At 41.6% G+C, this 14658-nt stretch overlaps 5 protein-coding genes across 7 annotated transcripts; 3 read left to right on the forward strand and 2 right to left on the reverse strand.

Annotated features, from left to right (window-relative positions):
• Positions 1–88: 88 nt before the first annotated feature.
• cideb (cell death inducing DFFA like effector b) lies at positions 89–2591 on the forward strand. The gene is made up of 5 exons (XM_046381542.1): positions 89–246; positions 666–780; positions 970–1128; positions 1242–1432; positions 1686–2591. Exons 1-5 carry the CDS (start codon positions 221–223, stop codon positions 1819–1821), a joined length of 627 nt encoding a protein of 208 aa, XP_046237498.1. The 5' UTR covers positions 89–220; the 3' UTR covers positions 1822–2591.
• homezb (homeobox and leucine zipper encoding b) lies at positions 2315–5035 on the reverse strand. Of its 2 annotated transcripts, none has more exons than XM_046381539.1 (2): positions 4904–5035; positions 2315–3975 (listed from the first exon to the last, which is right to left on the reverse strand). In XM_046381539.1, exon 2 carries the CDS (start codon positions 3965–3967, stop codon positions 2675–2677), a length of 1293 nt encoding a protein of 430 aa, XP_046237495.1. In that variant the 5' UTR covers positions 3968–3975; positions 4904–5035; the 3' UTR covers positions 2315–2674. The 2 variants fall into 2 exon arrangements, with proteins under 2 accessions (XP_046237495.1, XP_046237494.1); XM_046381538.1 differs by lacking the exon at positions 4904–5035 and adding an exon at positions 4499–4632.
• si:dkey-183c6.9 (tripartite motif-containing protein 16) lies at positions 4603–7279 on the forward strand. Its single transcript, XM_046381537.1, has 2 exons — positions 4603–4704; positions 5670–7279. The coding sequence occupies exons 1-2, from the start codon at positions 4662–4664 to the stop codon at positions 7160–7162; spliced, it is 1536 nt and encodes a 511-aa protein (XP_046237493.1). The 5' UTR covers positions 4603–4661; the 3' UTR covers positions 7163–7279.
• Positions 7280–7446: 167 nt separating this feature from the next.
• Positions 7447–11955, reverse strand: gmpr2 (guanosine monophosphate reductase 2). Of its 2 annotated transcripts, none has more exons than XM_046381540.1 (10): positions 11815–11955; positions 11245–11351; positions 10803–10922; positions 10152–10235; positions 9863–10036; positions 9654–9735; positions 9418–9524; positions 9077–9119; positions 8813–8972; positions 7447–8640 (listed from the first exon to the last, which is right to left on the reverse strand). In XM_046381540.1, exons 2-10 carry the CDS (start codon positions 11329–11331, stop codon positions 8451–8453), a joined length of 1047 nt encoding a protein of 348 aa, XP_046237496.1. In that variant the 5' UTR covers positions 11332–11351; positions 11815–11955; the 3' UTR covers positions 7447–8450. The 2 variants fall into 2 exon arrangements, with proteins under 2 accessions (XP_046237496.1, XP_046237497.1); XM_046381541.1 differs by having other exon boundaries at positions 11245–11399; positions 11815–11908.
• Positions 11956–12173: 218 nt separating this feature from the next.
• Positions 12174–14206, forward strand: nedd8 (NEDD8 ubiquitin like modifier). The gene is made up of 4 exons (XM_046381545.1): positions 12174–12376; positions 12474–12521; positions 12629–12711; positions 13056–14206. Exons 1-4 carry the CDS (start codon positions 12359–12361, stop codon positions 13180–13182), a joined length of 276 nt encoding a protein of 91 aa, XP_046237501.1. The 5' UTR covers positions 12174–12358; the 3' UTR covers positions 13183–14206.
• The last annotated feature ends 452 nt before the right edge of the window (positions 14207–14658 follow it).

The following is a 14658-nucleotide window of genomic DNA, read 5'->3' on the forward strand; positions in this document are numbered from 1 at the left end:
AACTTGAAATATCTGAAATCAGTCAAGCCCAAGAGGTAATATGATAAAGCTTGTCACACATGTTTACACCCAGGCCAGATGAACTTTGCCCCATGTTCTTCTGTATCTGAAATATCAGCAGGTTCAGGGTAAAGTCCAGCAGTACTTACTTCACATTGTTTCACCAAAATACCTTACCAAACTCAAGGCTGTGAGAAGAGACAACAAGAGACTGTCAGACATGGACACCACATCTTCATTTATCAAGTAAGTGGAAAATTAGTTTTGGCCTGTTCATATTGATCTGCTTCATGATCCTGTCGATCATGATCAAGAACCCAAACAGCACCATGCAGCTGCTGGAGCCCCCATTTGAATGTAGGCTAGACATAGCAAGGTAATCTACTCAGCGATACAGCATGCAATTTTCAGCTAATAGCAAATGTAATTTTATTGTTAAGTGTTATGAGTTAACCGTTACAATGGGCAGGACAGTTTCAGTTCAAAAGACAAAGTACAGATGTAAATAACGAGGTAAATGATGGATCAAATGCCATTCAGCTGCTCAATGTCAAGCTGTCATGGCTCTCAGGAACACTTGAATAAAATGACATGCCTGCGGTAAAAATCTCACAGGATCCAACACCTTAAATAATTCAATACTTTTCCTCCCGGTCTTTCCTCAGATCTGTAACCAAGCGAGTGTGGTCTCCACCACAGCGTCCCTTCAGAGTATGTTGTCACAACAGGGAGACCAAGAAGGGCATCACAGCCGGGACTCTGGAGGAGCTGAAAGAGAGGGTGAGAGTGACTGGAAAAGATTCATTGCAGTGTAAATAATAAATGGTGTAATATAATATCAACAAACAAAATCAAAAATGAAGTGAGAAAATGTAAAAATATAAATGAATGATAAAAGAACATAATAAAAGTGGCCCACTTGAACTGAAAAATGAAACCCTGAGTAAGTTGAATCTATGGGGTGTGTAGGTATGCCAGGCTTTGCTGCTGTCCCTGTCTGCAATGTCTCTGTCCCTGGTTTGTGAGGAGGACGGTACAGAGGTAGACTCAGATGAGTTCCTCGTGACCTTGCCAGACAACACTATGCTCATGGCCCTCGAGCCTGGACAGACATGGAGAGCACTTACGGTATGTTTGACAGAAGGAGCCAAATCTTATTCATTGTACATCTCCGTATGCATGCATATTATACCTTACAGAGAGAATCCTTGAGATGTGACTGTTACCTCTGACCCCTTCAGGGATCAGCTGTGATCAAATCTCAAAACCACAACAAGCCTCGGACCGGGAAAGACATAGCTCGTGTCACCTTTGACCTGTACAGGATGAGCTCAAAGGATCTTTTTGGCTCCTTGAGTGTGAAGGCCACATTTCAAGGCCTTTACTCTGTGAGCGCTGACTTTCAGTGTCTGGGGCCCAAGAAAGTCCTCAGGTGAGCCAAGAGGAGGGGGGTGAAGATCATCACAAAAAAAAAAGATATTAAAGCTACACTAAAATAGTCTTACTGATGCAGTAAGTTTTATACAGTTTTAACGACCTTACAGTTTGCTTTAGTCCATCCCACACCCTCAGTCTAACCTCACTCTTAGTCATAAACAAGCCTGGATGAGAAAGCAATAAGCTTTTTTTCCGAGTCCATTTTTATCACACTGATGACACTTTTCTCTGTTCTTTTTTTTTTTCAGAGAAGCCCTGCGTTTAGCTTCCACCCTCCTACAAGCTGCCGGACACCTGCTCATCACCTCCGCCTCCATGATCCGCCGAATTATCGAAGGCACTGAGCTCCTGCAGCCACAGAGGGTAGATAACAGGTGGAACTAACGGAGCCAGGAGAGACCAACTTAGCTCTAACATAAGAGTAACTAACATGTCATTGGGTAGTGATTGTATTGTTGATGATTGTTCTGCTGTTTACCTCTTGAAATGGGGAGAAAGAATATGTTTTTGACAGGAACATCTGTTAAAGTAGTGCCTGTAAATGTTAACAGTGATAGTGTTAGACAGGATGAATGTGTGACTGTGTACCATACTCTTCTACCCATAATTATTGAGAGTATACTTCAGGTTATGAACAAAATGTAACAAGCAAAAAATAGAATGTCATAGATATTAAAATAGTTTTTCTGTTTTTTTTTGCAATATATTCCACGTAATATTCCTGAAGTCACTCGATTTTTGTTAATTTGGTGTGGATTATGAGTGGTAAGGGGAACTTGTGTTTCTATCTGCTTGTTTCAGGTGGTAACAAACCACTGAAATCATGTGGCTGTTATTTTGACGACACTGTCTTTTAGAAAAATGACAAAAGTCGTCATTCATTTTGTAGTTTATGAATATTTTAATGTAACAAAACATAAGAAGAGCTGTGTTGAACAACAAGTGTTTTACTTGGATGACAATAAAAATGTCCGAAGCACAAGCTCTTGGGGCATTTGGACTGCTAATGAGTGTCCTCTGGAAAGACCATGCTCACATGTTAACAAACATGCACAAGTCATTGCAATAACAGCATAGCAACAAAACATTCCATATGAAAAAGGAGGCAAATTCACAAGAATGTGCCTTTGCCAGGAAACCTTTTATCAAACATCTCTAAAAAAAAAATGGCTTAAAAGTTTAACTGCCTAACAACCAACTTGAGTCTAAATTGCAAATAACACATTAACACAAAACTTTATGGTGCATCTTTACAAATCTTAGAAGATGATCCTCTTTCATTCTCCTCAGTAAGATTTTCAAAACTTGTGGCATCACTTCTACTCTGGAGGTCCCCCACACCTTCATCCTCTCCACGGCTCTCACTCCTGTCCAGAGTCATCTTCCTGGTTGCTCTTTTTCCACAGCCTTCACTTTGTTTCGTCAGTGCCATCAGGAATTGCCTGGATGTGATGATGGCCAGCACCTGCTTGTGCTGCTTCTGGCTCATCCAGTGTGGCCTTCCTTTCTTGATAGAATAGCGCGTGTCACTGAACCACTGAACCAACATGCAGCGAGGGACGCCGCTCTGCATTGACAGCCGGTTGTATTCCTCGTTGTCTAGATACGGGGAGTGCAAGAAAGCCTTCCTCATCATCGCCAACTGACTTTCTGTCTTTGTAACGGGGAGCATCCGAGTACCACAATCTGCAGAACTGTTTGGCACTTCCACGGGCTCCTTCACTTCGCAGACATCAGTTGGGTTTGCTGATGATGCCGGTGGTCCCCCCTGCTTCGGCTCCATTTCTGTGCTCTCCTCGAAGCTGCTTTTCACCGAGCTCCTATGAGTATTTGTGGCCTCATCTGCTCTTTTCTTCTTTCTCATCTTGTCTATCACTGTCATCTTTTTCTGCTTTCTCTGAGCATTTATTTTGTCTTCCTCTTGTTCTCCTACTTTTCTATCCTTCGTGGTTTGCTCTGTCTTCATTTTTTTCTCCAGTTGCCCAATAGCCCTCCTGTTTTTACCCATCATCCTTCCCTCATTAGAACGCTGTTTCTCCCTAACCTCTCTTGCCTTCTTTCCAACAGACTCTTTCCCCCCTCTTTTCAAATTATTATTCTTTCCTCTATACTTATGCAACTCTTTCTTTCCCTGACTTGACATGATCTTCCTCCGAACTTTGAGGATGTCCTTACAGTCCCAGCTGATGCCATAGCGGAGCCTCTGTACCATGAACCACATCTTCACCTGGTCTGGGTGCAGGGAGCAGCGCTGCGCCAGTGCAGCAGTCTGGTTCTGTGTCAGGTATGGAAACTTGTCAAAGGCCTTGTCCAGCTCTGCTGCACCATCCAGCTGTAAGCTGAGCTGGTTCGAGTAGATCCATATAAGCCTCTTACAGTCAGAGACCACAGGGAGGACCAGTGCACTGTTCTGGTTCTGACTGAAAGCTGCAGTTACAATGTTCATTTCTGATAAAGTCTGAGTCTCCCCGTGAGCATCAGGTGTCTTTTGTCTGAGCCTGGGGAGTCCTTCATCAGCTCTTTGGCTCATCTGGGACTCTTTCAAAGAGAAGACAAACGTGTTGATATCCAAACCATCATCACTGAACTTCAAAAATGTACTATATCACATATTTCAATGTAAAATTACACACACTGTGATAAAAGATTTCATCAGTTTGAAGCAACTCTGTTTATTCTGATAAAGGTGTCCTCAAATCCTTTTTTTACTATCAGTAACAGCAGCAACTTAATAAAGAAAAAATGCTTCTTTTACAAGTAAATGTCCTGCATTCAAATGTTATCTAAAATTTTCCGTTATGAGCAAAAATCAGTTCAGTTATCAAAAGATATTCTTTTTGATTTCATTATGTTTTCAACACATTTTTCTACAAGATTGTGTTCTATTACTTATTCTACTTGCATCAGATTTTTAATATTCATTCACTGTAATTACTGGCATATTAATGTGTTTCCATCCTCATGCACCCTTTTAGTCAGTTTATATAATAACATAAACGCTGGTGCTAACGTAGCATTATTTTATTATAAATGAATGCTAAAAAATAAAATTAACACTGACCAACTTCCATCCATCCATCCATTTTCTATACCGCTTATCCGTCAGGGTCGCGGGGACTGACCAACTTAAGCAAGCTAAACTCCAACTTCTTGTCACTCGTGAAACTGGTCTCACATGGCTAACCAATTCTACGGTAACATGCAATAATCTGCACACGTGCTAGATGACCATCACGGATCGCTCGTGCTGCGTCTGCGCACAAGGAGGTTGGTCTGTTGCTAGCATTTTGCGCTCAAGTCAACGTTAGCCAGCTAGCTCGTTAGTAATTCACAGTTTGGCTAGCAAAGGAACTGTTATACTACAGCCACCGTAACGAATCTTTCTTAACCTGTAATTATGCATTTTTTCGTGGTAGTATCAGAAACTTTATGACTAACTTCAACTAATGTGTTTGGAGTTACGTACCTCTAAGCGCATAAAAAGTCTGCAACGATGACAGGAGATTTTAACTCTGCTAACCAGGTTCAAAACCGCCCAGAGGATCGAGATTAATTAACACCGCTTCAACTTGAGTTTAAGTGGTCTAGTGTAAAGTTATCTTCAAGAATGCAGTTTATTGTTAAGCTTTATCGAGATGTCCAAAACAACAGGAGATGATGAAGATGTGTATTATTTAATACAATTTTAAAGTTGCCAGTATATTTGGTACACCTGCCTGTGCACAGTATAACACAACAGCCCGCCTTCCATTTTTAACAGACATGTTGATTAAGCCTTGGAATAATTTGGAGGCTGCCCTCAGTCTATGGTCTGATCAATACACAAGAAGCATACAGTTATAAATTTTATGGTCTAACAGTTCCACAAAACACAGCTTCCAACATGACATATAAAGTTCTGTCTCAGACAAAAGCTAAGCATTATAATTGTTTGCTTGCATAAACTGGGTGTAAGTTTTAACTGTGGTAAATTAATAACCTCTTTTAACCGATAAGACTTTTTATGATCAGTGCAGCAGACAAATGGCACTACTGTACAGCTATGAAAGAGGTGGAGACTACAGCTCCAATTGTCACACCAGACTCTGAGGGACCAGCAACAGACAAACAGTCGTAACAGTAATACTTAATTCAGAACCATTTACCATTTACGAGGACAGATCTTGCTTCTGAAAACATGTCTGACAAAATACAGAAGGAGCCACATGTTATCTTTTGTGACATGTGTACAGAGGAGGACAGGAAACCAGCACGGAAGACCTGCATGAAATGTGAGATCTCGATGTGTGTCCAGCACCTCCAGGCTCACCTGACCACTCCAGTGTTACTACAAACTCATCCTCTGACTGAACCCATGGCTTTATGTGGCACCACTAAATGCCCTCACCATGGCAAACTCCTGGAGTACTACTGCTTGGACGACATGACCTGTGTGTGTGTTTCCTGTGCCATCGAGGACCAGCACCGCCTGCACAATATGAAGACCTTTTCCACGGCCCACAAAGAGCTTATGGAGAAACTCGACACTGACCAGCAAGCCTTAAAGGTGAAAACCGATGATGAGAATGTGAGTCTGGAAAAGTGGGAGGAGAGTGAAAAAGAGAAGGTGGTTCGCTCTAGTGTGCGTCTCATTGAGGCTGTGACTAACCTACGTGACATTGCCCTGACCAGTGTTCAGAGTTCAGTGTCTGCCCGTATGGTGTCTATTAAAACTAGCAAGAGCAGCATACAAGCAGCAAAGGGCGAGAAGGACACCTTCAGATTCCTGCAGATGTATTCTCAAGTGCATGTGGATGTGGAGAAGGCCAAGGCTGTGGATATGAGGCAAGGGTTGGAGCCCAGCAGTGATCGTGACAAACTGGTTGAGGAGATAATACAGAATGGTGAAGAAATAATGGAACAAGCAGACCACTTCTGGGGATCCCTGTTGACTCTGGTTGACCCAGAGAACCACCAGGAGCAAGTCCCTACTAGTTTAGACCTAATCTTTGACCCACAGACCTCGGACCCTGGCATGTCACTGTCCACAGACAGCAGGAAGATTTTCTACAGTAGCTGGCTGAGGAAAAGTTCTTCCAACATGTTTCACATTCAGAATGCTGAGTCTAAAGAGTCTGTTCCTGACAGATGGGTGATCCGCCTCTCCGATGGCTGTGACTGGACCATTGGTTTATGTGAGAAAAATTATGTAAAGGGGTCAAACAATGGAGACATCTATGCACTGTGCTGCCAAGGTAACAAGGTCAGCACTCTCATAACAGAGTATTATGAGGGTGCTACAACTGGGATTAATGAATTGGCAAAATCGAAGAAAAGCCTAAGTGTATGCAATCAGGCGATCAACCCTCAAGGTGAGAATGTGGACCGACCGCAGGATGTGGAAGTGGTATGGAGCTTTCCTGACTCATTATCATTCTTCAGCATGCCTGGCCGGCACCAGAGAAGAAAAATAGTCACAATAACGATCAGCTCCCCTAACCCGTACCTAATTCCTTTTGTTAGTTTGAAAGTGGAAGAATCGCAAAAGAGCTCAAATAGCTCAGGTGTGTTTGGATCTTCATCATTTCGACAAGGAGGCCAGAAGGAATGGAAATGTTCATGTGGGAGGATTTATCCTGAGATGAGAAATGCACACACCTTTGGAATGTCTTCTCAGGTCACCTGCTCTTGTGGAAAAATTATCGGTGGCTTTCACATCACAAAAGAACTTTGTGAACTTCTGTAATGGACAGCCATGTTGTTGTCTGTAGGCCACATCACCACATTTTCTTTTTGTCATATTCATTTCAGTGTCTACCAATCGCTAACAGAATCAGTATTTTTTCGGTTTCATTTAGTTAATATGAATAATTTGGAGGGAAATCAATACACAGTGCTATGCAAGAGGTTTACTGTAATTTTCCTGTTTTTCTTCTTGGGTTTATGGTGTTTGTTTACTGGTAGTAAATTGTTCTCTCATCCATATACAGTAGTATCTGTTTAAGCCGATCAATAATAAATCATGTAAAATTTCAAGATGGGGAATGTTTTTATTGACTCATTAAAACATGAAGTGAAAAAAGGATGAGATTAAAATCTGCATTTTGATTTAACATTTTGCCATTTTCATACCAACATAACAGGGAATGGTCAAGTAAGAACAGCTTGAAACAGAGTGACAACAGACACTACGTGAAATGAAACTATTACAAATACTGATGAGGACTTCCAAGGGCTGACCACTTCATTTAAAGGCTGTAATGAGCCAGACATATACAGGAATGTGCACATCACTAACATAAACCCACACAGACTTTGGTATTGATCAGGAGTAGAGAAACGCTGCATATATGTTTATATTTATAACATCTCTACTATGAATTCAGCACTTTATTAATCTAGTATGGTACTTCAGCATTCAGCACTGGTCTGTATTATAAATTCTCCCACATTTAATTCAAGAATAAAACAAAAAACGTAATTATGCAATATACGTATGCAGTAGTATGAAACTGCAGCTTTAAAACATATCTATGAGACCACAAACTAAATATTTAGATTCTCGAATTATAATTAAAGTGCGATTAGAGTGATGGAATGACTTCACTTTTAGCCAAATTAGCCAGAGCAGCTACATATATATTTAGGCTTTCTCAAAAAACCCCCCAAAAAATTGAGACATTTGCTGTGATTTTATATGTGAGTGATGAAGGCCGATGTCGTCACAGAGCATAGAGACATTACAAATACTGTTTAGAGAGGGCCACAGATTTACGTACTTGTAAAAAGAACAACTGTGAAGACCTTGCATTGGAATGATGAGACAGCAAAGAACTTAGAGACTAATGTCAGTGAAGTCAAAATTCTTTTCACTAAAACTGCATTGTAAGAACTGTAACTTAAAAACTAATAAGGACAGTAAAAGGGCAGTATTTATATAATTATATACTATTGTATAGATGGTCAATGCACAAAGAGCATCTGGGTGTCAGACAGGCAGTGTTGCAGACTCATCCCTCAGTCCAGCCGCAAACTCAGCTGTCGTTGCCAAAGACGGTGTTGAGCTGTTGGGTGACCCTGATGAACGTGGTCCTGCGGCTCAGCTCCTTCAGTTTGCCCGCCCCAACATAAGTGCAGGTGGAGCGGACCCCACCCAGGACGTCTCTTACCGTCTCTTCCACCGGACCTTTGTAAAGGACTTCGACTGTCTTCCCCTCCGACGCTCTGGATGCAAAAACCACAAAGAGAAGAGGAGAGAGCGTAAACATGGTGTATTTGGTACACACAAGTCACCACTCTGGAGTATAAGTTTAGCTATTAATAAGGAGAGAAAAAACACACAAACACATAGAAGAGAGGTTTATTTTTTACCCTTTTAAACCAAAATTACTCAGACCTGTACTCGGCCACGCCTCCTGCATGTTTCTTCATTGCTGTGTCGGAGCTCATGCCGTAGAACAGCTTGTATTTCTTGCCGTTTTTCTGAATAATCTCTCCCCCGCTTTCTGAGTGGCCTGCCAGCATACCTCCCAGCATCACAAAGTCTGCTCCAGCACCTGGGAGTCACAGGGAAAAGCAGAGGAAAAAAAAAACAGTGAGAAGTCTTACTTTAACAGAAAGAATTCTCACTATGTTTGAAATTAAAAATACTTAATCTTACCAAAAGCCTTTGAGACATCTCCTGGGCAAGTACACCCCCCATCCTGCGTGAAAGAGAAGCCAAAACAAAACGTTTGTTGTGAGTGGGACTGTGTCTTTATCAAGACAAGACTAAGACAAGACTGGGAACATAAAATTAAGCTGCAGATCTCAGGGTGAAAATACACAATAACAAATCACACTGACCCTGTGGCTCTGAACCATCTTCCTTATTCCTTATAATAAAGAATTCAGCTTCTTTGTTTTACATCCAACTGCTCCTTCAACATTGATTTTGGACAACAAGAGCTGTGATGAAGTTAGGATTAGACGACAGGGTTATCAGAAAACAGAGTCACTCACAGAGATGATGTGTCCACCCAAACCGTGGGCTGCATCTGCACACTCGATCACAGCACTGAGCTGGGGGTACCCCACCCCTGTCTTCTTGCGGGTGGTGCACACAGAGCCTGTAGAGGAAGACACAGAAGGCAAGAGATGACTTAAGATATCCAGTCTGCAGTCCCTAATTTGGAGACAGGAAACAGTATTAAAGCTGACTTCTGTTTGAAGAGAGACATGGAAAAGGGTGTGATCACCTGGTCCGATGCCGACTTTAATGATGTCAGCGCCAGCCAGGATCAGCTCTTCTACCATCTCTCCTGTCACCACGTTTCCAGCCTGAGCAAAAATAAAGATGGTAATAAATAATGCTTTATCTATTGCTTATCAAAGAAATGTTAACTTGCAAGCATCCGCTATCTTTTCAGCCCCACAAAATGTAGTTTAAAGGCAGACGTCCACTGACCATTATAGTGTGAGAGGGGAACTTCTCCCTGACGTCTTTGACAAAATGAACAAAGTGCTCAGAGTAGCCGTTGGCTACGTCTACGCAAATATACTCCAGGTCCGGCACCGCCGCCAATATGGCCGAAATCCTGTCAAAGTCACCGTCACCGGTGCCTGTGCTGACTGCTACACTCTGGGAGATAACCAAAGAAGAAAGAGAGAGTTGCGTTACAATAAATATTAAGATTTAAAAAGTGTAATAACCTCCCTGAAATAAAGGGTTATGTAATAATCAACACTTTGAGTACCTTCACACATTCGGGATGCTTTGCTGCAAACTCCACCCAGTCGTCCACAGTGTAATGTTTGTGAATTGCGGTGAAGAGAGTAAACTAGTGGAAGAAACAACAAATTCTAGTTCACAAAGTCATTTACAGTGATATCAGCTGACCAATAGGGGCAGCTTTTCTAACTGTGAGCGAGTGAATAAATGCACAAAACAATTCAGTCAACAAATAAGTGATTAATTTATGGCACGCTTCTTATATTTCCATGGTTTAAAAGGTCAGGAAGACCTTGAATTAAGACATTGCCATCATTGCACACAGGAAAAGATGCCACCACTATGTAAGTTTTGGCACCTGGGGGACCAAAGCTTGAACCCTCTTGTTTTTAATCTGGTCTTTGGCGAAGGAAATAAGGACAGTAGGCCCTGCCCTAATTTATCAGTCTGCTATGTAATGTAGGGATTATTAAGCATTATAGTGTTGACTACCTAGATTAAATTTAGGTTCACCTAGTTTCGATTGGACTACTTGAGACACTTTTCCTTCCAGGGAAAAACAATGACCCCAAATAACATCGAAACAGTAAAAACATATTACAACCCTGTGTGCTCTGTGAAGCTCTTTGCAAGATAAGAACTGAATTATAACCATCCCATGTAATGCATAACCGACCTGGTGCAAAGCCAGGGCCATCTCAAAGGTCCCCACAGTGTCCATGTTTGCAGCTATGATGGGGATCCCTCTGTAGCTGCCCTTGGAGTTCCTAAAAGTGTAGCTCCTCATGAGGTCCACCTGAGACAGGCAAAGACAGTTTAACAGTTTCATAGATTAATTCAGCTAACCAGGAGACCATTGATTTTAGCAATTTGAAAATCAGTGTGCTATTTACTACAATCACAGGAGCCTATGCTTTGTGGCTAAAGGGCCTCAGTTCTCTAATCAGATGGTAAAATATGAATGTGGGCTAATACTTGTCTCTATACTCATAACTGCCAAATGTCCATAAGGATTTGCACTGACCTCAGTGTCCTTCATTCACAAACATTTATATTTGCATCACTAAGGTTTCATGAGGTGGTGGTGGGGGGGAAGAGATCCACAGTTGTTTACCCACCTCGCTCCTAGACTTTAGTGTGCTCCGCTTTGGACGGAGGAGCACATCCTTGAAGTCCAGCTTGATGTCATTCTCAATGCGAGGCATTATGGAAACAGGATGTACAGCTAGTGGAACAAAAATAATGTTAAAGCTGTTTGTCGGGGAACGTGAACCTGTGAAAGAGAGGGAGGTCAGAGCACAGGATGACTGCTTTGTTCCTTGTCTTTTCTCATCTCCACACCCCCTTATCCTCGCTTCACACACTCATACACACACACACAAATGTTGCCAGAACTGTAATTACTACGACATGAAAATGTAACGTCAGATCTTTAGCTAGCTAGCGGCTGCAAAATGCTTAAACGTTAATAAAAAAATGCTATTGCTACAGCTATTCACGCTAAACCATGTCACAAAGATAAGAGCAGCAATGCTCATTCGCCCCGATGTCAAAATTCAAGGTTACATAAGTTGAAAGCGTCAAAATTAAGACCACTTTATTAAAATAACATGAGTTTAGCTAACCATAAACTATCATCTAGCCAACGAAAGAGTCATCTTGTAATTTTGGCAAAATAAAGTATTTACCTTCTGAAAAGTATTGCTGGCTTTTATCTGTGCCACCGTTTCCGTTTCTACTGTGTGCGCGGGAACCGTTAAGGGGGCGGACACCGGCTGAGAGCCACTTTGTAGTTCTTGAAGGGCTTTAGCTGGTACGCGAATACGAAAGCAAAAACTACAAACAAGACAGTCGTTTTACGACACGTTGCGCTGGTGTCGTAAAAGTAGTTTCAGGTATGAAAGATACACACGTTGCATTTGAATTTGTTGCTGTAATACTTACACTACTACAATATCATTTAAAGGGAATTCTGTGGCTTTCTCGACGCCGAATAAAGAAAATTTGAGTCAAAAGTCCGAAATGGAGTTGAAGCGGAACCATTGACATGCAGACAAGGAGGCGGTGTGGTTCACCGAGGAACACAGGAAAGGCCATTTGATCTTTTTTTAGGAGAAACATCGAGTTTCCTTTCCAAAATTCGGCATTATCATTGTCGTATATCAAATTATACATTCTCTAATCCTATAATCATACTACAGTTTAATTGATAAAAAAAGCAAGCCAACAAAGATGCTGATTAAAGTGAAGGTAAGGCAAAGCAAGCATAACGATTAGCCTAATTTAACAGTTAGCAAAGCATTTGATCAGTTATTATTGTCACTGAGTTGCGTCTATTTAATCTCAGACTCTCACAGGCAAAGAGATAGAGATTGACATAGAGCCCACGGATAAGGTATATAAAATTTTTATTTCCCCATTTGTTCTGTATGGTGTTAATTTGTCGTTATTGGGTGTGTCTTTAATCGTCGAGTAATGCGTATTACTTTCATTTCCATTCAGGTGGAGCGGATTAAAGAGAGGGTGGAGGAGAAAGAAGGTATCCCCCCGCAGCAGCAGAGGTTGATCTACAGTGGGAAACAAATGTAAGACTTAAAACAAGTAATGTCTGTGTAGCCTGATAGATTTTACTCTTGTGTGCCTTAGATCTCTGTTGTCAGAAACTATTAAAAACATATCATTGGGCCGCAAAGATGCACTGCAGGGTGAACGGAGGAAATGCAGTTTGTTGTGAGTCGATCCCACATGCTGTACACAGTTATGTTCCTGTAAATACTGGTGTAGCTGAAATTACAGCCTAGGAACTATAAACTACACCATCCAGAGACCATTTTTTGAAAAGATTATAAATGTGCTTCTGGTGAATGTCACAGACAGGGAAGGGAAATCAGAAAGTATTCAGCTACATCTCCTTTGTTCTTATTCTTAGGAACGATGAGAAAACAGCAGCAGATTATAAGATCCAGGGGGGCTCAGTCCTCCATCTGGTACTTGCTCTGCGAGGAGGACAGGTGCCCTGCGCTCCCAGAAGCCTGTACTCCAAGCCTACGTTGTAGCCATCATTCGGAAACATGCCTTCGTCTCTGCGATGCCTACACTGAGCAGATGCACTGAAGACACACAGCCACGGGCTGCGGAGTCACCTGGCCGCATTGTAGGCAACACACAGCCATTGGTGGAAAGAGTTAGAACATGTTCTACTGATGGCAGCCATTTCCCTACAGCCAATAATATGTTGGCTGCAGACATTTCCCCCCACTGTAATATTGCCATGGTGAATCACTCCATGTTAAAGCTGCACTGGAAGAAAAGGCAAAGTTAAAAGCTTTGCCAAAAGATTTACAGTCCAGAGCTAATTTGGCTGCCACATTACAGAAAAGTGCTGTGCAGTGTTCAAACCATTCTTTGTCTGTTTCCGCAGGTCTGAATTGCAGCTCAGAGGTTATTTTTGTTCCTCTGATGATCAAGCAAAGATAACTGTAGCTTAAATATGCCTGAGAGAACCTATCCTCGGATTGCAGTCTTTGCCTTGACAAACTTATGTTTACATTTTCTGCTTCATCCATGTTTTATTCTGTTCTCCCCAACTCATTCAGTTTCACAATTTGGGGAATATTAAATTTATGGCAGAAGGTTAGATGTGATGCTAGTTATGGTTCTCACCCAACTTCTTGCCAGAAATTAAACATGTGTCTATTCCTACAAGAGAAAATGAGAAGTGAGGGGCGTGTTCTGTCAGGGAAACCTCTCAGCTCTAATCCCACATCATGTACCACATGCATAAGTAGACTGAGCATGTCCATTCAGTAGGATAATGTTTTATATAATTTCATATGAATTTGGTTTGTTACGAGTAATTCATTTTTCTGCTGACTGCAGATTTTATTGTTAAGAAGAAGAGGAACATGCCCACTTTGGTCTTGTCTGACTATGGCCTCAGTTTATATGGATATTGTTGGATTTGTTCGTATGTTCAGAGAAGCACCACACACAACCTCCCACCCCCACCCCCCAGTGTGCACAAGACTGGCCTATGTTGTGGATTAGTGTGTCAGTAGAATAAACTCATGTTGAAAATGCCTCATTTTGCTTTTCTGTGTTCCCCATCAATTCACTCAAAACTTTCAAAACATCCTGACAAATCAGACATGAAAAGTCACTTAACAGATATTTTATTGTATTTGTTTTTTTTTTATTCTTGTCACACACTCACCACCGTATGTACATTTAACACAAAAATAGACTCAGGTTTGAAAGACACGTCAGTCAAAAATGGCTCTTAGCAGACTGCAGACCAGTGCGTACACAAAATGATTCAGAGAGATCATTCTCATCGGGACGAGTGCTGTAGTGTGATGATGTATTGCTAGGAGAGTTGCTTAGATTAGCAGTACACATGGTAAGTATTACAATATAGAAAAATGTGTATTTCCACCACAATGAAGGGCTGTTTAGGTCAGAGTTAACGCAAGAAGTGGAGGTTGCAGCTTATTAGAGAACTTCAGACAGCAAGAAAGTAAGACACGTCACCA

Source organism: Scatophagus argus, chromosome 23 (genome assembly GCF_020382885.2).
Source record: "Scatophagus argus isolate fScaArg1 chromosome 23, fScaArg1.pri, whole genome shotgun sequence".
In the NCBI taxonomy this organism is placed as follows: domain Eukaryota; kingdom Metazoa; phylum Chordata; class Actinopteri; family Scatophagidae; genus Scatophagus; species Scatophagus argus.

Excerpts from the sequence above, each read along its gene's own strand:
- cideb (XM_046381542.1), top strand. The coding sequence starts at position 221 with ATGGACACCACATCTTCATTTATCAA. Across the intron at positions 781-969 it reads TGGAGGAGCTGAAAGAGAGG|GTATGCCAGGCTTTGCTGCT; the intron begins GTGAGAGTGACT and ends TGGGGTGTGTAG. Across the intron at positions 1,433-1,685 it reads GGGCCCAAGAAAGTCCTCAG|AGAAGCCCTGCGTTTAGCTT; the intron begins GTGAGCCAAGAG and ends TTTTTTTTTCAG.
- nedd8 (XM_046381545.1), top strand. Across the intron at positions 12,522-12,628 it reads ACATAGAGCCCACGGATAAG|GTGGAGCGGATTAAAGAGAG; the intron begins GTATATAAAATT and ends ATTTCCATTCAG. Across the intron at positions 12,712-13,055 it reads ATCTACAGTGGGAAACAAAT|GAACGATGAGAAAACAGCAG; the intron begins GTAAGACTTAAA and ends TCTTATTCTTAG.
- homezb (XM_046381538.1), bottom strand. The coding sequence starts at position 4,520 with ATGGATGGATGGATGGAAGTTG. Across the intron at positions 3,976-4,498 it reads GGATGGATGGATGGAAGTTG|AGTCCCAGATGAGCCAAAGA; the intron begins GTCAGTGTTAAT and ends TCTCTTTGAAAG.
- si:dkey-183c6.9 (XM_046381537.1), top strand. The coding sequence starts at position 4,662 with ATGACCATCACGGATCGCTCGTGCTGCGTCTGCGCACAAGGAG. Across the intron at positions 4,705-5,669 it reads CTGCGTCTGCGCACAAGGAG|AGGAGGACAGGAAACCAGCA; the intron begins GTTGGTCTGTTG and ends ACATGTGTACAG.
- gmpr2 (XM_046381540.1), bottom strand. The coding sequence starts at position 11,331 with ATGCCTCGCATTGAGAATGACATCAAGCTGGACTTCAAGGATGTGCTC. Across the intron at positions 10,923-11,244 it reads CACTAAAGTCTAGGAGCGAG|GTGGACCTCATGAGGAGCTA; the intron begins GTGGGTAAACAA and ends TGCCTGTCTCAG. Across the intron at positions 9,525-9,653 it reads TAAAGTCGGCATCGGACCAG|GCTCTGTGTGCACCACCCGC; the intron begins GTGATCACACCC and ends CTTCCTCTACAG.